Here is a 27020-nt window from a genome sequence, read left to right as displayed (position 1 = left end):
TATAACAAATTACCATAGACTGGGTGGCTTTAAACAACAGACATTTACTTCACACAGTTCTGGAGGCTGGAAAGTCCACGATCAGGGGCTGGCCATTTCAGTTCCTGGTAAGGACCCTCTTCTTGGTTATGTCTTCACACAGCAGAGAAAGAGAAGCAAACTCCCTTGTGTCTCTTCCTACAAGGGCACTAATTCCATCATGAGGGCTCCACCCTTATGCTAATTACCTCCCAAGGGCCCCACCTTCAAATATCTTTACAGTGGTGAGTAGAGTTTCAACATATGAAGTTTGAGGAGGACACAAACATTCAGCCCATAACAATGAGTGAGACTGAGTATCATTTTATATACAATCAAGTGTCAGTGATGGGGATGTGTTCTGAGAAATGTAACATTGGTGATTTCCTCATTGTGCAAACATCATAGAGTGCACTTACACAAACCTAGATGAGATAGTCTACTACACATCTAGGCTAAATGGTCTAGCCTATTGCTCCTAGGCTACAAACCTGTACGGCATGTTACTGTACTGAATACTGTAGGCAGTCGTAACATAATGGTGTTTGTGTATCTAAACACATCTAAACTTAGAAAAAGTACAGTATAAATATGGTATTATAATCTTATGGGACCATTGTCATATATGTGGTCCATTGTTGCCCAAAATGCAATACATGACTGCATTTAAAAGCTGGTCTTCTTTATTCTGTAAACTAAGTCCTTTGTTTATGTTTCTATTAGATTTTGCTCTGAAAGATTTATCATTATTATTTGATTTTTCGAGAGAGGGTCTCTGTCACACAGGCTGAAGTGCAGTGGCAAGATCATGGCTCACTGCAGCCTCAAATTCCTAGGCTCAAGCGATCCTCGTATTTCAGCTTCCCGGGTAGCTGGGACTACAGGTGTGCACCCAGCTAATTTTTTGTATCTTTTGTAGAGATGAGAGTTTGTCATGTTGCCCTGGCTGGTCTTGAACTCCTGGACTCAAGCAATCCACTGGCCTTGGCCTCCCAAAGTGCTGAGACTACAGGTGTGAGCCACTGCACCTGGCCTATTATTATTTTTACTTAAACCTAAACCTGCTGAAGAATGACAATTTGGTCACCAGGTGAGTAGGACAAAACCACCTTCACCTCTGATGTAAATATATGGAACCTGGATATGACGGGCATTATACCCTTGTATTGCTCAGGCCTAAGTAACAAGTATGTTAGTATGTTGACAGTGTGTTTTTTTTTTTTTTTTTTTTTGAGATGGAGTCTCGCTCTGTCGCCCAGGCTGGAGTGCAGTGGCACAATCTCTGCTCACTGCAACCTCCACTTCCTTCCTGGGTTCAAATGATTCTCTTGTCTCAGTCTCCCAAGTGGCTGGGACTACAGGCACACGCCACCACACCCGGCTAATATTTGTATTTTTAGTATTTTTAGTAGAGACAGGGTTTCACCATGTTGGCCAGGTTGGTCTCGAGCTCCTCACCTCAGGTGATCTGCCCACCTTGGCCTTCCAAAGTGCTGGGATTACAGGCGTGAACCACTGCACCCGACCATCACCAGTATCTTAACAGAAATTCTCAATATTGGCCTGAGGTTGTTGGGCCAGCAATCAGGATCAATTTTTGACAGGTTAGGAAATGAGGCTCAAAGACTTAAACTATGTTGGTCAAAGTAATGCAATTAGAGGGATGGCAAAGCCAGCCAGAGGCATCTTTCTAAGGAGCCTCCTGAATTTATGGTCAGGCTCTGGAGTCAGATGTACCTGGGTTTGAGCCATGCACTGAGAGACTGGAAATGTCACTGCACACCTCTGAGCTTTACCTAATTACAGCCTAAGAATAATAACAGTATCTACTTTAGGTGGTTGTTCTGCTGATTATGTGAAATAATGTAGGTAAGGACGTTCATTGTAACAATACGTTGCATGATAATACACATTATAACATGTTGCTCATGAGTCTTTAGCAGAGAGAGAAGCAAACTCCCTTGTGTCTCTTCCTATAAGGGCACTAATTCCATCATGGGGGCTCCACCCTTATGTTAATTACCTCCCAAGGGCCAGCAATCAGGATCAATTTTTGTGGTAGTTCCAAAGCTAAGTTCACGTGTCTAAGACTTCTCTCCTTTTATTATACACTCTCATCTCTTCCCTGCTTTCTACTCTTCCCCTATTTGTTTTTTTTTTTTTTGAGACAGGGCCTCTCTCACTCAGGCTGGAGTGCGGTGATGCGATGTCGGGGCTCACTGGGCTCACTGCAGCCACCGCCTTCAGGGCTCAAGTCATCCTCCCACCTCAGCCTCTCAAGTAGCTAAGGCTACAGGCACATGCCACTATGCCTGGCTAATTTTTGTTTTTTTTTTTTTTTTTTTTCGTCGCAACGGGGGTCTTGCTACATTGCTCAGGTTGGTGTTAAACCTCAGCTAGGATTACTGGCATGAGCCACTGTGCCAGCCATCGACTCTTCCTCTTTTAATCTACCTGAAACAGCTAGCTGTTCCATGTTTGGAGGCTTATTAGTGAAGACATTGTTTTCTCCTCACCACCTTTTTGGGGATCCGTTTCTTGAGGACTGGGAGAGCCTCTCTTCACAGCACCACTCCTCCGGACTCCCAGGTCATATAGTCTCGGGAAATGTTGGTTATTGAATGAATGACGCCAAGAGGAAGGGTCTGCTCCCAACACGGCCTTAGCACAGTGCCTGGAAGTTGTAATAGATTCTGGCACATAGTAGGAGCTCAGGTAACATTTATGCATTTATGTAATGAATGAATGAATGAGTGCACACAGTAACTAGGAGAAAGGGCTCAATACACATTTCTGTATTAAACGCACAGTGCCTGGAACACAGTAAGCGCTCCCTCTGTGGCAGCCGTGAATATCCCTGGGCAAAGACTGTGAAACCTAGCCCAAGAGCTTGGCTTCACTGTGCGCGGGTTCGAATCTGGACTCCTCTTCCCAGGTGTGCGACCTCGGGCAAGTGACTTAATCCCTTTGTGCTTCAGTTTTTTTTCTCTGTAAAAGGCGGACGGCGGCGCGCGCCTCCGAAGACACACACTTCCCAGAGCACTCGGACCCGCTGCCTGGTCCACAGCGCGGCCGCCGCGCCACGCCAGCCGGCCTGGGCTGCGAGGACACAGGCTGGGGGCCCCGCGCCCGCTTCCGCGGCCGCCACCCGGACCCACGGTCCCGCCCCGCCACGATCAGTGCACCGCGAGGGGGCGGGGCGGCCACGAGGGGCAGCCCACGGCAGCCACGGGCCGGCAGTCCGCCGCCCGCCGGGGAGCCCGGCCGCCTGCACTTCTTTCTCTCCCTCTCCGCCTCCCTCCCTCCCTCTTCCCGGCCCGAGGATCCGGCCGCGCTCGGCTCAGCAGCGCCTCCCGCGAGCCGCAGCCGCCGCCGCCGCCACTCCGGACCCCTCCCCCGCCCGCCCCCTGCTCCCCCCGCGCGGCCGGCGCCCGTCACGTGACCCGGCGCCAGCCAATGGCGGGCCGAGCCGCGGTCGGCGGCCGCCATTGCTGTCAGAGCAAGCGAGCCCGGGGAGGGAGGAGAAGCGAGGCTGACTGGGGAGGAGGGGGGGGTGGGGGAGGAAGAGGAAGGAGGGGACGTCGCTCGGCTGCCGGGGTCGCCCGCTGGCTTCGTCCGCACCCCCCCCTTCGCGAGTTCGCGCTCCGCGGCGGCGGCGGCTCCGAGGCGGCGGCGGCGGCTCCGGGGCTCGCCTCCCCTCGCGCGCCGGCGGGGGCCGAGGGGGAGTCGGTGGCTGGAGATAAACAAGGCGGCGGCAGCGGCGGCGGCGGCTGAGGAGCAGGGAAGGCGGAGGCGGCGGCCGGCCCGCAGCGCCGGCCCGGGAGGCAGCGGCGGCCCTGAGAGGCGGGGTGGGCGCCGGGCCGCACGGACAGCGCCCCCCGCCGCCGCCGAAGCCGCCGAAGCCGCCGCAGCCGCCGCCGCCGCCCGAGCAGGAAGGAGCCGCGCGGCCGCCGCGGACCCCCCCCGCCAGCCCGGGCCCGCCGCCCCCGGCGCGGCGTCGCCGCGGCGCCTCCCGCCTGCCCGCCGGCCCTCGCGCCCTCCCCCGGCGGCGGCGGCGGCCCGGCCGCCCCGCGCTCCCCGGCGAGGCGCCGCCGCCCGGCCCGGCCTCGCCTCGGACGCCTCGCTCCGACATGCCCCGCTCTGGCGGCCGGGCTCGCGGAGGATCATGACTGCGGCAGCGAACTGGGTGGCGAACGGGGCGAGCCTGGAGGATTGTCACTCCAACCTCTTTTCGCTGGTGAGTAGCCGGGCTGCGGGGAGGGGGCTGTGTCGGGGAGGGGGGGCTCCCCGACCTCCGCCGCCGACCAACTTTCTCCTCCCGCCGCCGGGACTTCGCCCCTCCCTCGCGTCTCCCCGCCGTTCGCCTCTCGCCGATTCTCCCCCTTTTGGATCGTCTCTTTCTCGCCTTGGATCCCATCCAGTGTTTATTTGGCTCTTTAAAAATCATTTGTGAGCGCGGCGCTCGGCGTGGAATTTGCATGTGGAAGTCTCGGAGCTGCGGATTCTGGGTCGCACTTCGAACGCCCACCCTCTGTTGCAATTGCACTCCCCTTCTCCTCCCCTTTCCCCCCTTTTTTTCCCCCCGTAAATGTGGAAGGCTTTGCCTTGTGCTGCCCGCGCCTCCGATCTGCAACCTCTTCCCCGTTGTCGGATCGGCTGCCTGCCCGCCCGCCCGCCTGCCTTTTGAATTTTTTTAAATTCCATAATGACACCTGCAATTTCGCCCGAAAACAGTTGATTGAATGCGATTGTGTCAGGAAAGGACTCTTGCACCCGAAGCTCCCGCGATTGTAAACATCGACAGCCGCTTGCCTCTCGGGGCTTACTACGCTGGAGAGCCGTAAAGCCATTGCACCGAGCCGACGGAAGGTGGAGAAAGCTTTTTTTTCTTTCTCTCCTTCTGTGTCTTTTAAAAACTGTTTTCTCTGTCCTAACAACGAATCCACACACACACACACACACAAAAGCAACAAGCTGGGCGGTTTGATAACATCGCTTTTATCTGCCTTCGCCTCTCTCGCGCTCTCTCTCTGATAATTGACAACTTTTCCTTCGGATTTGAATCGCCTGCCTTAATCTTGAAGCAGTTAGGGTGTCAATTGTTCTCGTGGAAGCCTGGCACCCGCCGACGGCGTCTAGATTCATCGAAATTAAAAATGTATAGGGCTCCAGCAACTCTTTCCTGACGGTGGCAGTGACATTTGGTGGTAAATGCCATCTTTGCTTTTTATTGGGTCGTATTACCTACCTCTGAAAACATTCACGTTGTTAAACCTGGCGTTTAGGCTAATAATTGCAGTGCGTGGTCTTTAAATATGTGCTTTGTGCATGAGTTACTGTATGTATAGTTATGTGCCCAGGAGAGTACGAATTTGTTTAAATATTGAGCAAAGATTTGTAAACAGATGTAAGGCAATTACGTTTCAAGCGTAGAATATAATTGGAAAATTGGCCGAACAGTTTATTTAATTTATCCTTAAAAACACCCAACTTGGTTGTGTACCCTGTTTTTTTTAGGGGGAGGTGAGTCCCTTTTGGAGAGCATGCATTTTGGAAATTATTTTCTGTAACCCCCGCTGTAGATAGAAGCATCATTTCCCTCTTAATCCTTGTTTACACTGGATAAATAATTTAGTGTTCAAATTGTAAGTAGTTACATTTAATTATGGGTGGCCTAGATGCTTTTTTGCTATGAGACTAATGGAGAAATGCAAATTCTCGCCAACTTTTCAAATGAAAGTATTATGTTATTAAATGTGTTACAATGCAGACCAAAAAATCAACACATGCGATTTTTACCTACAAAGACCGAGTGACATAATATCATTGATCCCACTCTAGTAAGATCAGGTAAATTTTTTTAAATGAAATATTTTAATCCAGATATTTCACCTTAAAATTCAGTTATAAGTTGGAATTCTTTCTCTTAGTATTGTGATAATTTTCCCTTTTTTTTTTTTTGGTATGGGGGAGTAAAACCCCCTTTTGCCTCTTCTTTTTCCCTCCTCAGTCTTATCATTTGGTATCAGTCAGGTTCAGGGACTTTCACAGATTAGCAAACATATTGATCAAGAGGTATTTAAAATGGTTTTTGTGTGGTTACTGGTGATCACATTGACACTTACAGGTAATTAAAATAACCAAGTAGAGAGATCTCCCAAATTATCATGTATTATGCTGACTGGTAATGACTGTGTATATACAGATTGTGTAGACGTATGAAAGTGTATGTATAGCCAGTCTTTTAGGGTATATCATTTCTTTTATCTTTTTTTTTTTTTAAAAAAAGCTTAAGTAAGGATGATAACGTTACAGAGATAACATGCTTGAGATTCTTTTGGAGAAGCAATTTTGTAGGAGAGGATTCTGTACTTTGATTTTGACTGACTAAAGGTTTGTGTTTCAGATATTTCTCCCCTAAACCTCTTTAAACAAATGGATTGATTTTTGAATATGCTCTTTTAAAAATAATTATTTTTTAAGTAGCAGCTTTGAAATAGAGAACTGTAGTGATGCTTAGTTGATTTTTTTTTTTTTGAAAGGAATGTAGAATGTCTTCATTGTCTTGTACATGGAGTGTGGATAAGGTGCTATTAAAGAAATCTAAATTAAACTGCTGACTTGTACATTTTTCTGATTCCAAATTGATATTTTTTTTGAAAATGCTATACAGAAGCAGCAACCTGGAATATTAAAAGTATGTTGCCTAAAGTACATTGTATATAATAGTTATTTCTGAAGGAGATCTAATCCCTTGTTCAAAATAAAGCATATTTTTTATAAGAACGCTTTATGGTTTAATCATAGCTTGCATTTTTTTCTTTTGGCCTGCAGGTTTTTTTTCTTTTTTTCTTTTAAGCAGAGAAAAGTATTTATAAAGAATTTACCTAAATACTCTCATTACTTAGATTGAAATAAGAAATTAAAGTTCTGTACCATGGTAATAACACCCAGTTTCCATTACCTTGAGGTGTTCATTATGGCTTACCAAAAGTTGATTGTGCAGTCAATCAGACACCTTAAGATTTCTGCTAGTCTTTTACTTAATTTTCTGATTTTTTATTGCATGGAATCAAATTTCCTAAATTAATTTTTCAACATCCATTCCCTTTTCCTAACGTGTGAAAAATGCCCTTGTGTATATACGATATGGGTGATTGTATGTGTTTCTTATTCTAACCGTGAGATTTGTAGCTGCTGCATTAAGTGCATGCCTGGCTCTGCCTGTCTGACGCAAAACTATTCTCTTATGCTGTCCATCATATTTCTGGGTGACTTTTCATATATTCACTCAGTTAATCGTTCAAAGTGTGTTAAATCTGCCTTTTTGAAAAGTGTAACGGGGCATCCTGTGGTATGTGAACTCATTCTTGCGAGAAGACCTGGTTTCTGGATGTTAAGTATGTATTTTTCTCTATTGAGTTAATACGGAGAAAGTGATTTTGTGCCGTTTAACTAGACTTAAGTATGTGTTCTTTGATATGAGGGAGTGATCTCTAATTCTTAGATATGTATCCTCCACTTTCATGTCTTATTTGCTTAGAATCTTCCTGACTATGGATAATTGGGTGATAATCTCAAATTCTTGCTGGATTGAGACACTCGTACACCCGTTAGTCCATAATTCCTATTGAAGACCATTAATTCTATATTTGAAGCTTTTAAGGTAATCTATTGTTGACCTAATTTCTTTTTGTCTTAAGCGTTTTTTTTTTTTTTTCCCCCCAGAAAGGGAAGACAGTTGCAAATGTAGAAACTTCGAAATCTGTTTTTTTTTTGAGCTAGAATAGGGTGGACTATAAAAGGCAAACTAGGAAAAGGGAATGGTTTCTCTAAAATACACAAGGTATTTTTTTGTACAAGTTCATTGTGATTTTATAATTTATGTTTAAAGCATTTTTTTCCTATGATGGTTCATTTTCTTTCCTTTTATTTTTTATTTTTTCGAGATGGAGTTTCTCCTTGTTGCTCAGGCTGGAGTGCAAAGGCGCGATCTCAGTTTACTGCAACCTCTGCCTCCCAGGTTCAAGCGATTCTCCTGCCTCAGCCTCCCGAATACCTGGGACTATAGGCATGTGCTACCACGCCCGGCTAATTTTGTATTTTTAGTAGAGACGGGATTTCTCCATGTTGGTCAGGCTGGTCTTGAACTCCCGACCTCAGGTGATCCACCTGCTTTAGCCTCCCAAAGTGCTGGGTTTACAGGCATGAGTCACTGCACCCAGCCGTCATTTTCTGTAATGGAAATATTTACAGTTTGTTAATGTATGTTTTTGGTTTAGCATTTTGTTGTTAGTAGCACATGGTGTTACAGTATTTATATATTTTTAATAGCAATAATTGCCACCCGGTAATAGTTGCCATATTAACCTCCAATTGCTAGTAAATATTTTTAAGTACATAATAGACAGCAATTTAAGGCATAGTGTAGCAGTTTACTGGACCGTTTTAAAGAGCCATTTGTACGTGTGATGAGTTCATAATTTTAAAGAGACAATAATGTACCTTAGGCCTGTATGCTACAAATATTTTGCTGTGGATGTTGCTTGAAGTGCTCATTGGGAAGAAGGTAGGGCCTATTCTTTGTGAGAAGAATGGGCAGGGGGGTGCGTTTAGGATAGTATGTATTTATTGAGTTTATGACAGGTGCTTATATAGCTTATCATTTGCTTTTTTTTGTTTTGTTTTGGTTTTTTTTTTGAGACCAGAGTCCCACTCTCACCCAGGCTGGAGTGCAGTGGCGCAGTCTTGGCTCACTGCATACTTCGACTCCCTGGCTCAAGCGATTCTCTTGCCTCGGCCTCCCCAGCAGCTGGGATTACAGGCGCCTGCCACCATGCCCATCTAATTTATTTGTGTTTTTAGTAGAAATGGGGTTTCGCCATGTTGGTCGGACTGGTCTGGAACTCCTGACCTCAGGCGATCCACCCTCCTCGGCCTCCCAAAGTGCTGGGATTACAGGCGTGATGAGCCTAGCTTATCATTTTCTTTGGAATGTTCTGGTTATTAATGAGCATATTAGGTATTTATTTGGGGAAAAAACCTACCTCTTAAGACATTCCTTTAAATAACATTAAGTTTTGGTTGTATATTATATTAATTTATTATGGAGAGATTGATCTTTTTTGTTCACTGACTACTTTAGCTGGTTTTTTGTTTTTTTTTTTTTTTTTTTCGAGATGGAGTCTCGCTGTGTAGCCCAGGCTGGAGTGCAGTGGTGCAATCTCGGCTCACTGCAACCTCCACCTCCGGGTCCCAGATCAAGCAATTCTCCTGCCTCAGCCTCCTGAGTAGCTGGGATTACAGGCATGCGCCACCATGCCCAGCTGAGTTTTGTATTTTTAGTAGAGACGGGGTTTCACCATGTTGGCCAGGTTGGTCTTGAACTCCTGACCTCGTGATCCGCCTGTCTCGGCTTCCCAAAGTGCTGGGATTATAGGCATGAGCCAGTGCGCGTGGCCAGCCTGGTTTTAAATTGTATTCTTTAAACACTTTCAGATATCTCTTCCACTCGAGTTTAATAAAGAAGATGCGCTCTCTCACCAGTTTGTACTAGTGCTGTAAATTGTGGTAACTAAGCTAAGTTTGTTCTATAATTATTTTTGCCTAATAATTTAAAATTGAGATGAAACTCTTATCTCAGTGTAAATATGTAAATAGTAAAGAGAAACTGTTAAAGACAACAGAAAAATTGTTTATTTTTTATGAACAGTTATTTCAGCTGTTTCTCAAAACTTTGAATCAAAGATAGATTTTTCTTTGAAACATTTGACTTATTTTTGATTGAAGAAAATAACAATAATAGTGTTCCCCTCCTTTAAGCTAGTAGTAGGAGTACTGAAAGTTTATTTCATTTTATTTCACAGGACCTAACCAGTGAGTGAGATCAGACAAACTTTATGAGAATTAGTTGTATGGTTGAGTATTAGGTATTACTATTATTGTTGAACTGCGCATTGCAACTGTAGAAATGAAGAAAAATATATATGCAGCGTTGTTATTAGTGACATTTATTTCCGATGTATTGTGTGCAAATCTGCTTTACAAACTGTTGTGTGATGTTGGCCACCAGAATTTGTTTTGTCATAACATTTCTTTTTTATTTTTATTTTTATTTTTTTTGAGACGAAGTCTTGCTCTGTCACCCAGGCTGGAGTGCGGTGGCGCGGTGTCGGCTAACTGCAAGCTCCGCCTCCCGGGTTCATACCATTCTCCTGCCTCAGCATCCCCAGTAGCTGGGACTACAGGCGCCTGCCACCATGCCCTGCTAATTTTTTTCTATTTTTAGTGGAGATGGGGTTTCACCGTGTTAGCCAGAATGGTCTCCATTTCCTGACCTCGTGATCCGCCCACCTCGGCCTCCCAAAGTACTGGGCTTACAGGCGTGACCCACCGCACCTGGCCTGTCATAAAATTTCGATTTTAAGAAATTACGTTTAATGTATTTCGAAGTGAGGTAGTTAGGTAGCCTAAAAAGGTGTCTGTATAGTATGGTAGCGTGTGCGTGCGCACACACAACACGTACTTGTTTCATAGGACTCGCTTAGAGTTTCAGAATTAGCGAATCAGTATTTGTATGTGTTCTTGGAATTTAGGACATTTTCCCCTCTCCTGAGTCATTTAACTTCTTTCTGAGCTTGTTCAGCTATCCCTGCCTGCCTGCCTGCCTGCCTGCCTCCCTCCCTCCCTCCCTTCCTTCCTTTCTTCCCTCCCTCCCTCCCTCTCTCCCTCTCTTCCTCCCTCCCTCCCTCCCTCTCTTCCTCCCTCCCTCCCTCCCTCTCTTCCTCCCTGCCTCCCTCCCTCCCTCTCCTCCTCCCTCCCTCTCCTCCTCCTCCTTTCTTTTCTTTATTTTCAAAACGGAGTCTCGCTGTGTTTCTGGGCTGGAGTACAGTAGTGTGAAGTTGCCTCACTGCAACCTCTGCCTCCCGGGTTCAAGCGTTTTTCCTGCCTCAGCTTCCCGAGTAGCTGGGACTACAGGCTCGCGCCACTTATATGCCCAGCTAGTTTTTGTATTTTTTAGAAGACACGGGATTTCACCATGTTGGCCAGCATGGTCTGTATCTTTTGACCTTGTGATCCGCCCGCCTCGGCCTCCTGAAGTGCTGGGATTACAGGCGCGAGCCACCTTGCCTGGCTGATAATTTTCTTTTATAGTATATGCTTTCATTGTTTATTTGAAAGATTTAAAGGTGTTAGCTTTGTTCTGTTGGGGGAATTCACTTCGTTACATAGGGGAGATGATATTTCATTAATCTTAGTAAATATTAACATAAACGAGGAATTCTGAATTCAGACTTATTTGCACGAATGAAATATGTATGCCTATCCAATTTTTAAGTATGAAGTCACTTATATGTACATCAGCGTTTTCTGTCTTTGCTTTAGTTGATAGAAAAATAGTTTTAAATTCGTGTTCCTTTACTCCATTGTTGTATTACTGAACTTTTAAGATTATCTGGCTGGGCATGGTGGCTCAAGCCTGTAATCCCAGCACTTTGGGAGGCCAAGGCGGGTGGATCACGAGGTCAGGAGATCGAGACCATTGTGGCCAACATGGTGAAACCCCGTCTCTACTAAAAATAGAAAAAAATTAGCTGGGTGTGGTGGCGCGCACCTGTAGTCCCAGCTACTTGGGAGGCTGAGACAGGGGAATCGCTTGAACTAGGAGGCAGACGTTTCAATGAGTCGAGATGGCGCTTCTACACTCCAGCCTGGCGACAGAGCGAGACTCTGTCTCAAAAAAAAAAAAAAACAAAAAAAACACCAGATTATCTGTAGTATAGAATAGATTTTATTTTATCCTCACCAGTTGGCTGTAATAATCCTCCTTTAGGAACTCCTGTTTTTCTTGCTTTTATATTAGCATGTTGTAGTTATCTTTGTTGGAGTAGAGTTGTCCTCCTTTTTTTAAGTTAATAAAGTGTTTTTTAGAATATATTTTGATTTTAGTTTGAAAAAAAAAAGAAAAATGCCTTTTATTTTTTCGTTGACCTCTTTATAGATGACAGGAGAGTCAGTTGTGTCTAAGAGAAAATGTTATTTCATTGGCATTTCCATACTCTGGTTTACTATGTATGTTTCTGAATGTTTATTTCTCATTCTAGATGAATTGTGGTGTAGAATCTTATCAAAACTGTAATTCTACTACTTTGAAATAGCACAGAGCCTTGGCTGACAGCTTTCTACATTTTGTACTATTTTTCAGTATAGTAAAATTCCATTACTGTTTTTCTTTTTTGTTTTTGTTTTGTTTTTGAGACAGTCTCCCTGTGTCACTCCAGCTGGAGTGCAGTGGCCTCAAGCAGTCCTCCCACCTCAGCCTCCCAAAATGTTGGGATTATAGGCGTGAGCCACTGTTCTCTGCCTCCATTACTGTTAAAGGATCCTCTTGAGTCGATTGCATCAAAATTTCATTTGTGTCTTTTTTTTTTTTGCGTGGTTTAGATTTGTGGCTTTAACTTTAAAAGTAGATTGGGGGGGCAGGGAGGAGGGAGTGCATCAGGAAGAATAGTTAATGGATGCTGGACTTAATACCTAGGTGATAGGCCGGGTGCAGTGCTCAGGCCTGTAATTCCAGCCCTTTGGGAGGCTGAGGCCGGCGGATCACGAGGTCAGGAGATCGAGACCATTGTGGCCAACATGGTGAAACCCCGTCTCTACTAAAAATACAAAAAGTAGCTGGGTATGGTGGCATGTGCCTGTAATCCCAACCACTTGGGAGGCTGAGACAGGAGAATCGCTTGAACCAGGGAGTTAGTGGAGGTTGCGGTGAGCCGAGATCGCACCACTGCACTGCAGCCTGGCGACAGAACGAGACTCCATCTCAAAACAAAATAAAACAAAAAAACAACAGCAAAAAACCTAGGTGATGGGAAATCTGTGCAGCAAATCACCATGGCACACATTTACCTATGTAACAAAACCTGCAAATGTACCCCAGAACTTAAAATAAAAGTTGATGGGGAAAAAAAATTGATAGGAGAAGGTAAAGCAGGAAAATACTTCCTTTTAAGTCTTCATTAGATCTTTTTACTTAATAAGTCTTAATTTGTATTGTCACTGAGTTGAATGTATTTAAGACGTTTGATATTAAAATTAAATTTGAGTAGCAGACTTATTTCAAATAAAATATGTTATTGTAAACAAGTTTTATGATATTGAGTAGAAATTTCAAAAATTGGTAATCTAAAAGGATATTAAACTGAATAATTATTGTGCTCTTTTTTTCCTCCCTTAAAGAACATTGACAAATTTATGAGGAAGTTTTTTTTTTTTTTTTTTTTTTTTTTTTTTTTTTTTTTTTTTTTTTTTTTTTGCGGGGCAGTGGGGGATGAGGGGAGATAGGGTCTCACTATGTTGCTTAGGCTGGTTTCAAACTCCTGGCCTCAAATGATCCTTCCCTTTGGCCTCCCAAAGTACTGGGATTACAGGTGTGAGTATGAGGAAGTATTTTTGAGTATAATACAGGAGGCTTCTTCATAGTTCAATATTATTTTATTAAGAAGGATGATTAAACCTATCTGAACTTAATATGAGAGCTAATAAGGTATTCAAAATAGTATAATTGGTTTGACAAAACATTTTATGTTGACAATTCTAACTATTGAATTTTCATGTCCTAAAGAGAAATAAGGAAAAACATACATATATCTAACTCTGGAACTAGCTCCTAGTATTTATGCCTGCGTATAAGCCTGGCACAATCCTACTTATGAAGAAGTTCAAATGTTACCTCCTCTGACTACCACAGGCAGAACTAGTTACCCTGGCACCTGATGTGTACCTCCCTCTGTGTACCTCTTTCTGTGTACCTCTGATAATCAGATGAGCTTCTGCAGAAGAATGACCCTGTCGGAATCATCTTTGCTAGGTGCTCGTTAACTATCTGTTAAGTGAATGAATTCCTGGACAGCTATTCTCCATTCCTCAAGGGAGCTCTTATTGATGATATGGGTCTTGATCACAAGCGTGCTGTTTTTATTTCAGCTTATTTTGATGATTAACTCTGTGTTCTGAATATATTTTATCTAGACTGTATGTACTGTGGCTTGGTAATGTTTTAGATGAAGTCTAGAAATTCCTTATTAAAGACAATTCCAACTGATCATGAGACATGTTCTTACTCCTCAAAGGAATAGGAATTCATTTAGTATTTATATTTTCTGTAGCATAGTAGGCAACCTATAGATTTTTGAGCCTTCTGGGGATTTTGTTTGGGGGCTTGATCCAGAATTCCCTTACTTTCATTCTTTAAGCAGGGCTTTTGTTCAACGTTTAAAAGATTATTTTCTATGAGCCCAGTAAAATGGGAAATGAACTGGTAATAGGGAAACTTGAGTTGTATTAAACATTTTTACTAGTGACTCGCCAGCTTAATCACATAATAGTTCTGTGCCTCAGTTTCTCCTGTAAAATTGGTGTTAATTTGGAGGGCAGGAGGTGTGAAAAATCATTTTGAGTACCTTTTAAGGAAGGCACTTTGGATGACTACGTAATGTTCTTTAATAGGAAGAGACCTTTCGTAAATTACAACTAAAGTTACAGAGTAGCCCGAGGCAGTTAACCAGGAAGTTGGAATGGTAAAATGACTTGTTTTAAGTATAGCATTTATGTGTGAGTTTGTATTTTTTTCTAGGGAGCAGAGGATTAAATTGTTCTTGTGTCTTTCCTCATAAATAAGCCAAGATTGAGAAGAAAAACTTGAAAGTTATCTTTAGTTTTTAACAGTTTTTCGTTACAACCATATATGATTCACAGTTGCATGGTGTGCCTTTAATGCGCTGGGTGATATTGCTATACCAACTCTGAGCTGTAGCTGGCTGAGATTGGGAATTGAACTGTGGCTCTTATTTGGTAGTTTAAGCTATTAGTTCCTTGGCAGCTCTGGAGTGCTCTTTGAACTTTAAATAGCAGTTCTATTAACATTTTGAGATTTGTCTCAGGGAATGTCAGGAATAGTACTTAATAAATATATTTTTCTTCTTAAAGACTAAATCATGTTTTAGTTTGACACGCATGTCACAACCCTTACTGTGTTTTGAATAGAGAGAACGCAGCTACTGGCTAATTTCTATTTTCTGTTTAATAATGTGGCAGTATCTAAAAATATTGTTTAGCCTTGTTGAAGGAGGGAAAGCCCTCCCACAAATCTGTAGCGTTTGTATTAGTCATGTTGAGTATGAATAGTGTCTTAAGTTGTATCTAGAGGTTTAGAATTTTACATGTAGGTTGTCTCCTGTGTTCTAAAATATTAGAAAAAGTTAATTTGTAAGTTTGTTTTCACAGAACTCCCTTCTGTTGCTATAAATGATGGTTAGTCTATTTACCTTGTATATTGTACTTAATTAGGTGTGTTATAAAACTCAAATGCTATTTATGGCAGCATTTTTTATGGGAATGAACTTACATTTAGTGTTCTCATGTACAGTGTCAGGAGCACCTTTTCTCTGACTTATAGTCCTGGCAGTCAGAGCAGACACTTCTCTGCTGCAGGCAGCCGGAGCTATAGCCCATCTTCTAGGCCAGGGAGAGGATTGCTGTGTGAAAAAGGCTTGAAGAGAGTGTGGAGAGGTGAGGATGGCTCCCTGTGGGAAGAGCAGCAGTTTTTAAGGCAGGTTTTCCTTTCTCTGCTTGCAGGCACCCACTGCTGCTTTCTCTTTGCTGATACTAGTGGCAGGTTCTGTGATGTCATCAGGAAAAGACTGTATTTCTTTGCCTTTTAGCACTTCCTTTCTCTTTCCTCTCCTCCTTCACTCAGCCCTGGAAACAAGCTTTCTGCTGGTTATTATGTTTGCTAAATGAGGACTTCTGAGATCCAATGAGATGAAAAGGAAATTAGGGCTGAGATTGGATGGGGTAGCCAGTAAACAAATACTTAGAAATGTTAATGTATTATATGCTATGTTAGATAAATTTGAGACATGTATTTTGGAATAATGTACATCAGAAATTATTAAAATCTAGCTTGGGTCAACAAAAGGGCTAGACTGATATGCAGAAAAAAGATCTGCATGCACTGTTTAGTTTCTGCAGAGGGAGAGTGACATGGACCGCATGATATCTGGTAATACCTTGTAGCCAGAGAAACCCAAAAGGGGAGTTTTAAAACTGGATGTTGAAGGAATGGATGGATGTGGCTTGCTAGAGAAGAAGGGGAAGGGCATTCTTTGGAAGCTTGACAATTCCTAGTCTTTATTCTTGAGGATCTTTATTGAGGTGGTATGTAGGAGAACACTTCTAATTTATGGTCCTAGTTCTTGGCTTTCTTTTAAAAAACAGTACAAAGACTTACTGAAATTGAATTTTTATTAGGTGGAAAATTTGAAGTGTGGGCAGGCCAATTTAGATTAAGAAGTGATGTTAAAATAATTTTCAGTTTTCTAAAATAATTCAGTTCTGAACTTTGAAAAAGTGCTATATTACGCAAAATGCTAACGACTAAAGTGACAAATATTTCAGAAACTGGACAGACGTGAATCTTAAATGAGCAGATGGGATATGAAACTAAAATGGGAGATAATCCAAGACGATATAGAAACTATTATGAGAAGTGAATTGAGGAAAAACAAGTGTGTTAAATGGTATTACATTTAATAATGTGTTTAAAAGCGTTTCTAGGACTGCTCTCTTAAACAGACAAATTAGAATTGTTGAACTGTGTAACCCTTCATAGTTTAAATTCTGTGCATTGAAAACAAATTCGATTTTGATTCAGGGTTACTTCTCGTGAAGCGTAGGCTTTTAAGTTGTGAAGGTATAGGTTATATGTGCTTTAAATAGACAATCTGATTTGCTTTCTCTGACATAAAAGTAAAGAAATGAAATAACGGTGATTTTCCAAGACAATCGTGGTGAACCTTGAAGGGGAGAGGTGTAAGGAATGAGAGATGGGAGGTTTGCTATTTGGGCAGCTTGGTAGTTCAAATAATTATTATTATTATTTTTTTTTTTTTGAGGCGGAGTCTCGCTCTGTCGCCCAGGCTGGGGTGCAGTGGCCAGATCTCGGCTCACTGCAAGCTCCGCCTCCCGGGTTCCCGCCATTCTCCTGCCTCAGCCTCCCGAGTAGCTGGGACTACAGGCGCCCGCCACCTCGCCCGGCTAGTTTTTTGTATTTTTTAGTAGAGATGGGGTTTCACCGTGTTAGCCAGGATGGTCTCGATCTCCTGACCTCATGATCCGCCCATCTCGGCCTCCCAAAGTGCTGGGATTACAGGCTTGAGCCACCGCGCCCGGCCCTCAAATAATTATATTTGACTGTTGAGGGTAGAATCTCGGATAAGTGGGTTGAGGAATGAATGAATAGCAAGATAAGCCAGTACAGACACTGCAGTTCTGTCTGTCTATCTAATCTGTCTAGAGATGGGGGTTGGATGGGCAGTGGGGTCTTGCTGTGTTACGCAGGCTGGACTTGAACTCCGGGACTCAAGTAATCCTCTTGCCTCAGCCTCTGGAGTAGCTGGAATTTCAGGCGTGCACCATTGTGTGCAGCTTACTTTTAAGTTAGATTCAGAAGGTTGATTGTGAAGCAAGCAGGAATAGGGGAGTAGGGGAGGGTAAGAGCCTGAAAGGTAGATTTGTGTTTGTTGACTTTGGAGCAACAATAGTGGAAAGACAGAAGGAAAGATGTAAGATACAAGAAAAGTTGATAAAACAAGCCTGGCTGGAGGATGGTTATCAAAAACCCAGTCGATAGTGTTAGTACTAGAAAAGATTAAGACACCTCTTAGAAGTACAAGATGTGATGATCTAAGAAAGGAGTAAGTGAAGGAAGTGGGAAACAATCTCAGTCTTATAACTTGAGTGTTTTTTGAGTTCAAGGATTAAAAGTAGTGAGCTTGAGCCCAAATAAACAAAATCAGTTTTTAAAATTTTAGCTAGAAATTTTCTGTTTTGTTTTGCAAAATATTGCAAGTTGATTGCAGCAATCATTTTATTTTTGTTAGTTTCCTTTAAAGGTTTTAAAGAGTTTTACAACTTGACAAGTATAAAACTGATTTTGAACTAGAAATATCAGAATTAACACATATCTGCTGAAATGAGAAGGATTGTTCAAAGTAGGCCCCCTTGAAATGGATCAAATAATGTTGCCATTGTTTATAATAGTTTTTTGGTCCTTTTCCTTTGGAATTGCTTTTAGAGACAGTTGAGCTGACTACCCCAGAAAATCTTATTTTAAAGTTTGCCTCTTTAGTCAGTGTCTTTTCTCTTTGCAGTTTATTGTTTTAGTTCTGCTTTTTGCGCTAAACTGCTGCCTAAGAGTTAACAGTTTAGTACCCTTCTGATGGGGGCCTTGCAGCTGATGAGTGGAAGCCCAGGGAAAGCTCCATTTTGGGTATATTGGTGTACATACATTGTGAATGTATGCCAGGAATTCCAGCTTTGCTTGAATCTCTGCCTTCTCAGGTTCTGAGTATAGTGGTTCAGTGTACTTTGTTTTCATACAGCTTCAGTGGAAGTGGGTTTAGCAATCTATTGATTGGCAAGACAGGATATTGGGACCAATTAAGTGGTAATGGTATTTTTGCTTTTTGAGGATCAAGGCAAATTATCCTGAGGGTAGAGTAGAATTCTATGTTGTGTCTTCTGTCTGACTAGCAACAGTCAGACATCAAATTGAGGCTCATTTTAGAGTCTTGGGATAAATAAATGTATCCTGTTGAGATAATCTCTTAAGGTTTAAACTGAAGTTTGGTTTGTATGATATCCAACTTCTTACCTTTGACCACTTGGTGTTGCTTTATTCATTGGAGACTGCCTAGTCAGCTAGCTAGTAGCTAGCCCATACATGTTGTCTCAGTAGTTTCTTCCACAGTTGGAGATGAGCACAATAGAATTTAGAATTATACTTTGTAGTAGTTTGCCTGAATAGTTGGTGTGGGAGGAGGTGCAGAGGACCCTTTACCTGTAGTAGGGATGTCTCTGCTAGTTGTTTAGATTACAGGTTGCAGTGGCAAGTATTATTTCTGTTTTTCACTTCAGAAATATAATGAGATTTTTAGACCTTTCCTCAGTCAGTTTTACTTTTTTTGGTCTTCAGATTACATAGATAGTTTAATTTATAATTTTTTAAAAATTTTTTTACATAATAAAAGAGAATGGAAATCCTGTCAGAAAGTGTTGTTGTGTAATCCTAGAGCTATAGATATTTTAAGAAAATTTAGCTACATAATAGTTATTCTAAACAAATAAGAAAAGGTACTTTAAAAATTTGCAGATTTATGACACCTGAGCCGTTAGCATTTAGAATTTATATCAGAGCATGGATCTTCATCTTAGAAACTAAAGAGTGCAAATATTTGCCTCCTGAGATACAAGTTCTTAACTAACATTTCAGTTACTAAAAACACAGTTTTCAAAGTATGTCTCTTTAACCTACAAAGTGTAATCATCTGCACAGATTGAATCAGGTTTCATGATCCCAAATAGACTACATTCATTAGTTGTCTATAAATTACTTGAGAGAGATATGTATGAAAATGATATTTTGTTGCTATTTGGTGATAAGGTTGTGAAACTGAGCTTTGCAACCGAGACAGATGGTGCTATTCTTGAATCTGCAAGATCCTATAACATTTAATTAAACAGTGAAATGATTCTCATGAGAATCCATAGTTTGTTATATATAAGCTAATAAGCTGGCTTTAGTAAATTGTGTAAATTTGATTTGAAGTAGAAGAATTACCTATTCTAGGAAACTTTTCTAATGAATGTTGAGATGAATAGCTTGTGTTAGTGGTTTACATGGTAAACTCAAGGAATATTCCAGATGGAAAAACAAGTGGGAATCACTAAGGTAGGCGTTTATCTTCTAAAGTAACTTTGATTTTGTTGCCAAACTTTCTCATATGGTAGGTGTGATATGCTGTTAAGAACCCACAGAGCTGACTTTAACAATTTCCAGAAAGCTGTGAGAAATTTAGTTATATATGTTAACACCCATTTTAGAAAATATCTATTGATTTAGATTGCTTGTAATCTACCTTATATTTTAATTTTGGAATTGAAAATAGAAATAAACAGCCCAGTCTAGTTTTAATATGTTACATGAACATAACTCTTTAGCCATTTTGTAAAAGCTTGAATTTGGTGATAATATTGTATGATGGAGGCGAATGAATTTTTTAGTTATATAAATAATTATGTAAATAATACAATAATAGATCATACATTTTTAGACATCATTGCAAATATTCTCTTTTATTAAATTTACCTTTCCTTTAATACCTATTTTTTAATAGGTAGAAGATAATGTGATGATTGATGGCCAGATTGAAGGACATGAAGGAGCTGGGAGTTAATTCTGTATGCACAGAGGAATGCCTGAAGTGTTTTAAAGAGGATAATGGCATGATCAGATTTATGTTTTAGAGAGAAAACCCATGTGGGCCCTGTGGAGTATGGATTGTCATAGGGGAAAAACCAAAGGCAGGAAGAAGCTCTTAGAACAGTCTATGTGTGAGAAATAATGCAGGGCCGGTGTAGGAATGGAGAGAAGGAAATGGATCGAGTAATATTTTGGAGGTAGAGTTGACAGGCTTTGGTGATCAATTATAAATATGCCGTAAAACAGGAATCAAATGATAAACAGATGTTCTTGGTTTTACGGCATTTGCATTCTTGTGTATGCAAAATGGAGGAACAGTTGGCGACATCTATCTGCTGAAATTGTTAAGCAGTAGACTTAAGCTTTGATCACAAATGTCTCTATAGGAAAGTATTCACTGAGCCTGGGTTCTTGCTGTTAAACCCTACAGAAATCCAAGTTTTAAAGCAGGGAGTAGTGAAAAGAAAGTGAAAACAAACGTCAAACGTCAGTATTTATAATCTGCCTGTTTCCAGAGTTGTTGTTGTTGTTGTTGTTGTTGTTTTTTTTTTTTGAGACAGAGTCTTTCTGTGTTGCCCAGACTGGAGGGCAGTGGCACAGTCTCGGCTCACTGCAACCTCTGCCTCTCAGGTTCAAGTGATTCTTCCGCCTCAGCCTCCTGAGTAGCTGGGACTACAGGCACCCATGACCATGCCCAGCTAATGTTTGTATTTTTGTAGAGACACAGGATTTCACTGTGTTGCCCAGGCTGGTCTTGAACTCTTGACCTCAAGTGATCCACTTGCCTCGGCCTCCCAAAGTGCTGGGATGACAGGCATGAGCCACCATGCCCGGCCTCCAGAAAATATTTGAGGCAGTAAGAGTAGGTTTTATAAGGGAAGGGAGGGGCAGAGAAAAAAGGTGGGGAAGAAAGGAGAAGGCAAGTCTCGTGAGATGAGTAGAGTGGGGCCTTTGGCAGGTCGTGGGTGGAGACGGTGGTGATTGGAGGTGTGAATTTTGGTAGGGGAAGATTCATGAAAGTTTGGTTGTAAGAAATGGGCATGGAAAAGTCCTAATAGGAAGAAAGAAAAGGGTAACCTCACAGCAGTTGGCTCTGTATCAGCCTTTGTTACCTAGAGCATCTACTTTTAGTAGTGGTAAGCTCAGAAAGCAGATGCATTTTCCTCCTGCAGATCTGCTTTGGGATATTCTTGTTTAATTTTTTCCGTGAAGGTTTTGTTTATATTAATTTCAAATCAGTGATATTTTTGGTAAGAGGGTGAAATAGACATTCCGCCTGTTTTCCTTCATGCCTTTTTGGAAATGGCCAGATTTGGGGAACCAGTGGATAGGATAGCGGGGGCATTTGTAGAGACCACAAACCAATGTTTATCATTGGTACCTATTCCTTATATTGATTTTGGTTTCCTTCAAATTTTTGTTCCTGTCATTCTATTTGTTGTTTCCTTGGCACTTAGCTTTCTGAGTGTACATTTTTTTTTGTTGTTGTTGTTATTGAGTGTGTAATTACTATGCCATGTTGTTTTTTTGCCTCATATGTTGGAGAAATTTTTCCTTCCTCATTCCACCCCCTTTTCCTTTTTTCAGCACATTCCTGGGCTCCTTGTGTTCAGGAGTGCATCCCCAACTGTTGGGCTTTTATGTGCATCAGCAGTGCTCACTTAAGCGCTAAAATGGACATATGCACTTCAGAACCTTTTGATGTAATCTCCTTGGTATGGTGGGGGCCCTTTCCAGTTGTTCTGAGGGCACTTATTGGCATGGTGTGTGCTGTCCATTGTAGATCAGTGTAAATTAATTCAACCTTCCTATGTGGGGAGATTTTTCACTTGGCTACCCTGAAGGTAAAGAGTTGGCTTTCCTGCAGTTGTCATTTTTTTTTACTTTCTCTGCAAGTGAGGTAGTACTAATGAAATACAAAATATTTCCAAGAAATACAGCTTCCAAGAAGTGAAAACTATAAAACATTTGCCCATGTTCCAGCCACTCCATTAGATCAGATTTACCCCAATTCTTCTGTTTTTGTTAACGTGCACATTTTTGTACATAGATATGATCACAGTGTAAATAGAATTCTTTATTCAGCTGTACTCACTAACATATTTCCCATGTGCTTATAATTTTCATAATTACAATTTTAGTGGAAAAGTAATTTCTTTTAAAAATTTAATACAATTTTACGTAATTAGTGTCAGATTCAAACAATATGAAAGTGTCTAACATAAAACATGAAGGATCCCTCCCCTCACCTTCAGGAAGGTAACTTCCAGAGGTAATTTATATTATTCCAAGTTTTTTTCTTGCTTTCGCATGTGTCAAAATTGTTTTATTAGATATTCAGTAGTTAAAAAGAGCATGTGCAAATCACACATAAAGTAGAAAGATTCATGATACAGTGAACTCCCATGTACCTAATACCCAGTTTAAGAGAAAGAACTTTTCACCATTTATGGAGTCCTGTCTGTGCTCTTCCTCTCCCATTCTCTTTTCTCTCCCTTCAAAAGTAACTCTTACTTCAATTTCATGTGTTCATTCTTTAATTTTTAAAGCTTTAATTACATATGTATTTATAGTTTTACATGTTTTTGGATTTTTAATATTGAATCATATTCTTTCGCAAACTGCCTTTAATGTTATATTTCCACAATTCTACAGTTGTAGTTCTCATATCTCAGTTTATGCATTCTGTTGGTGATGGACAGATTTGTACTTAAAAAAACTACAGATAAGAAATAATTCTCCACCTTTTCCTGCAACGTGCTTTTTCCGCTTAACATTGTGTTAAAGTATTTTTATGTCAGTAAATTTAGAAATAGTTTACTCATTTTTATTACGTTTTTGAACAGTTGTATCCTGTTTCATAAGATGGATGTACTGTTGTTTGTTTAACCATCAACTATGAGAAACGTTAAGATTCTTTCAATTTTTTGCAGTGCAGTACAGTTATGCATTAAAATTGGAAAGCTATAGCCATAAACAGTTTAAAAAGATGTGTCAATTTACATTTCTATGGACAATATATAATGCCCATCTTTTTCTGTCCCTGCCTGTAATGGAACTTACTCATTTTAACTTCTGCCTGTACAAAAAACAAAACGAAACAAACAAACAAAAAAACCCTCAATATTTAAATTTTCAATTTTTGAATTTCTAGTGAGATTATGAGCATGTTTTCATCTATATGGGTATCCAGATTTCTTCTGTGAGTTTATTTTTCAAGCGTTTAATCTCTAAAAAGCCTTTTGTTTTCTTTTTCTTCCTGTTTTTTTTTTTTTTTTTTTTTTTCCTGAGATCTCACTCGTCACCCAGGATGGAGTGCAGTGGCGTGATCTCGCTCAGTGCAACCTTCGCCTCCTGGGTTCTAGTGATTCTCCTGCCTCAGCCTCCTGAGTAGCTGGGACTACATGCATGTGCCACCATGCCAGGCTAATTTTTGTATTTTTAGTAGAGACGGGGTTTCACATTGTTGGCCAGGCTGGTCTTGAACTCCTGACCTGAGGTGATCCGCCCACCTTGGCCTCCCAAAGTGCTGGGATTACAGGTGTGAGTTACTGCGTCCGGCCGTTCTTTTCCTTTTTATAATAAAATTTCCAACCACTCACTAAAAGGAATCTGTATTTCAAGTCAGGCCTTTACATGTTCTTACCTCAGAGCTTTTGCTGTTCGTGAAGAGTGCTTGCTGCAGGCTTGGCACTGCTTAACTACCAGCTACATGCATTTTCTCATGCTCACAAGGTCCTTTTGAGGTAGGTTCTACTATTCTCATTTTTCAGATAAGAACACTGAAGCAAGAAATTTAAGTAGTTTGTCCAAGGTCACACAGGAGCTGAGTCTCTTGATTCAGAGCCTGAACTTTTAACCAGTAGTACATTTGTATTTTATGTTTTCTTCTATGTAAATTCTTTTAGGACTTCAATGAAGCTCCTCCTAGCTATTCCAAACGTTATTGGTCTCTTTCTTTTCTGAGCCTTTTAAAAATTAACAGTGTAGACTATATAATTTAGTACAAGTGCTAAGGTAGAAATCACTGGAGCATATAGATTTGCCTGAGATTAATGGAGTGATAATACAGTTTACGTTTTTTAAAGTTTCATCAGAGATTAATGGAGTAATATACAGCCTAAAATTTCTTCCCAGAGATAGGGAAATAGATTTTTTTTTCCTCTTACACTGTTCCAAATTGAGGAATCATTTGGAAAATGAAAAATTAGAAAGATAGTTTATTGTTTTGATTGATGAGTGGGGCAAGGTTAAAAAACCTACATAACCATGTGATCTAAAAAATAAAAATGATCACCTTGATAAAAGCCTTTTAGTTTTTTAAAAGATAAGCCAGTTATTAAAATAATATCAAAATGATTTAGTATCACATCATATGCTTGTTTAAAAATAGACAGCTTAAAAAGAAATCTCTTTTTCTTTGCAGGCAGCTTGGAGGCATGCATTTTACAACTGATTTGGTTATCAGGGGATCGGGATTCTTTCTGTCTTGTTACTACACTGTTCTTAGTTTATGCCATTAGTAGCATATAGTTCAAGATGGCTGTTCAGACTCCAGTCATCAAGGTTGCATTCTAGGTTAGAAGGAGGTGGAACTGTGGGAAGGACACATCGTCCTTTAAGGAAACCTCCAGCAAGTTCCCTACAGCACTTCTGGTGATACTTCAAGGCCTTACTTAACTTGAAGGAGGCTGGGAGATGTAGTTCTTTAAGTGGGCATGTTGTTATCCACAGCAGTGTAAAGTGTATGTTACTATGGGTGAAGGAGCCATTCATGTTTGTGTAGACAGTGCCTGCCTCATAAATAATACACGTTTCTGTTTATAGTCTGTTACTGCAGCTGGGAAGCGAACCATCTTAATGTCACTAATGAACTTTATTAAATAGTTCAGTTCCCAGAAATTTCACAAGAATTCTCTTTTAGTTAAGGCTAACATATACAAATCATTTAACCAGTGTCTTGGAATAGTCAGACATGAAAATAATTTATTTGAAAATATTGTGTATACTTTCTACAAGATTTACACTTACCTAGGAGATGCGCAAGATGATACTTTGGTTTTATTAAAAGTAGTTTGTTTTGGGCTGGGCACAGTGGCTGACGCGTATAATCCCAGCACTTTGGGAGGCTGAGGTGGGTGGTCAAGAGATTGAGACCATCTTGGCCAACATGGTGAAACCCCATCTCTACTGAAAATACAAAAATCAGCTGGGGGAGGTGGCGCATGTCTGTAGTCCCAGCTACTCTGGAGGCTGAGGCAGGAGAATTACTTGAACCCGGGAGGCGGAGGTTGCAGTGAGCTGAGATCAATCCTGCAGCCTGAGATCACTGCAGCCTGGCGACAGAGCAAGACTCCATCTCAAAAAAAAAAAAAAAGAGTAGTTTCTTTCCTTTGAGAGATTGTTTACATGGATTCTTCCATTAATACGTACATTTTTTATTATATTTATTGAGACATACTTTACATACATTAAAATATACTCATGTTAAGTATATGGTTTCAGAATTTTGACAAATGTATACGTCTGTGAAACCACTGAAATCAAAGTAGAGAACATTTTTATGTTGCAGAAAAGTTCATACATGTCCTTTTGCAGTCAGGGTCTCCCCCTTGCCCCTCAGCCTTCCTCCCCTCCAGGCAGCTGCTAATCTGCTGTTACTATAGAATCATTTTGCCCTTTGTAGAATTTTTAATAAATGGAATCATATAGTATGTAATCCTTAGTTCTGGTTTCATGTTATTGCTTAGGTAGCTTTTTTTTTTTTTTTCCTAAGTAATAGTCTGTTTTCTGGATATGCCACAATTTGCTGTTGGCTATGAAAATTAATGTACTGCTTTTTGTGTGGAACATATATTTTTATTTCTGTAAATAACTAGGAGTTTCACTTTATAAAGAACTGCCAAACTTGCAAAAAATGGTTGTATCATTTAATATCCCACCAGTTAGTATAGGAGTTCTGATTGCTCTGCATTCTTGCGACATGTAGTACAATGAATTTAAAAAAATTTCAGCCATCCTTGTGGTGTGTGGTACACGTCGTGAATCTTTTATCTAAAACTCTTGGAACCACAGGTGTTTTGGATTTTGGATTTTTTCAGATTTGGGCATATTTGCATTACACTGGTTGAGCATCCCTACTCTGAAAATCTAAAATTTGGAATTTCCTTTGAGTGTCATGTTGGCATGTGAAAAGTTTTGATTTTGGAGCATTTTGGATTTTTGAATTAGGGATGTGCAGTATGTAGTAACTTATTTCAGTTTGTAATTCTTTGATAACAAATGAAGTGTAACAACATTGCATGTGCTATGTCTTTTGGGAAATGTCTCTTGACATCTTTTGCCCAATTTAAAAATTAGGTTGTTTTCTTATTTGATTTGGAATAATTCTTGGAATATCCTGGATACAAGTTCATTGGCAGATAGATTTATTACAAATGTATTCTCCTAATTTGTGGTGTGCCTTTTCATTTTCTCACTGTGTTCTTTGAAGAACAAAAGTTTTAAATTTTCATTAAGTCCAATATTACTTTTTAAAAATAGTCTATACTTTTCATGTCCTAAAACATCTTTGCCATCCCAAAGTAGGAAAGTTTTTTCTTATGATTTCTTCAAAAGTTTTACAGCATTAGTTAATTAGGTTTACGCTTGCAATCCAGTAACTTATTTTGAGTTAATT

At 40.8% G+C, this 27020-nt stretch overlaps 1 protein-coding gene across 2 annotated transcripts in view; it reads left to right on the top strand.

The window, feature by feature from the left end:
- The first annotated feature begins 4074 nt into the window (after window positions 1–4074).
- Window positions 4075–27020, top strand: part of MED13L (mediator complex subunit 13L) — a 317548-nt gene continuing 294602 nt past the window's right edge. For both annotated transcript variants that reach the window (XM_008004842.3, XM_008004841.3), the window contains exon 1: window positions 4075–4255. In XM_008004842.3, the coding sequence (XP_008003033.1) occupies window positions 4184–4255 (72 nt within the window). In that variant the 5' untranslated portion in view covers window positions 4075–4183. The remainder of the gene's footprint in view (window positions 4256–27020) is intronic.

This window comes from Chlorocebus sabaeus, chromosome 11, assembly GCF_047675955.1.
Source record: "Chlorocebus sabaeus isolate Y175 chromosome 11, mChlSab1.0.hap1, whole genome shotgun sequence".
Taxonomy (NCBI): domain Eukaryota; kingdom Metazoa; phylum Chordata; class Mammalia; order Primates; family Cercopithecidae; genus Chlorocebus; species Chlorocebus sabaeus.
Note: the sequence above shows the minus strand (reverse complement) of the source record. Positions and strands in the feature narration are given on the sequence as shown.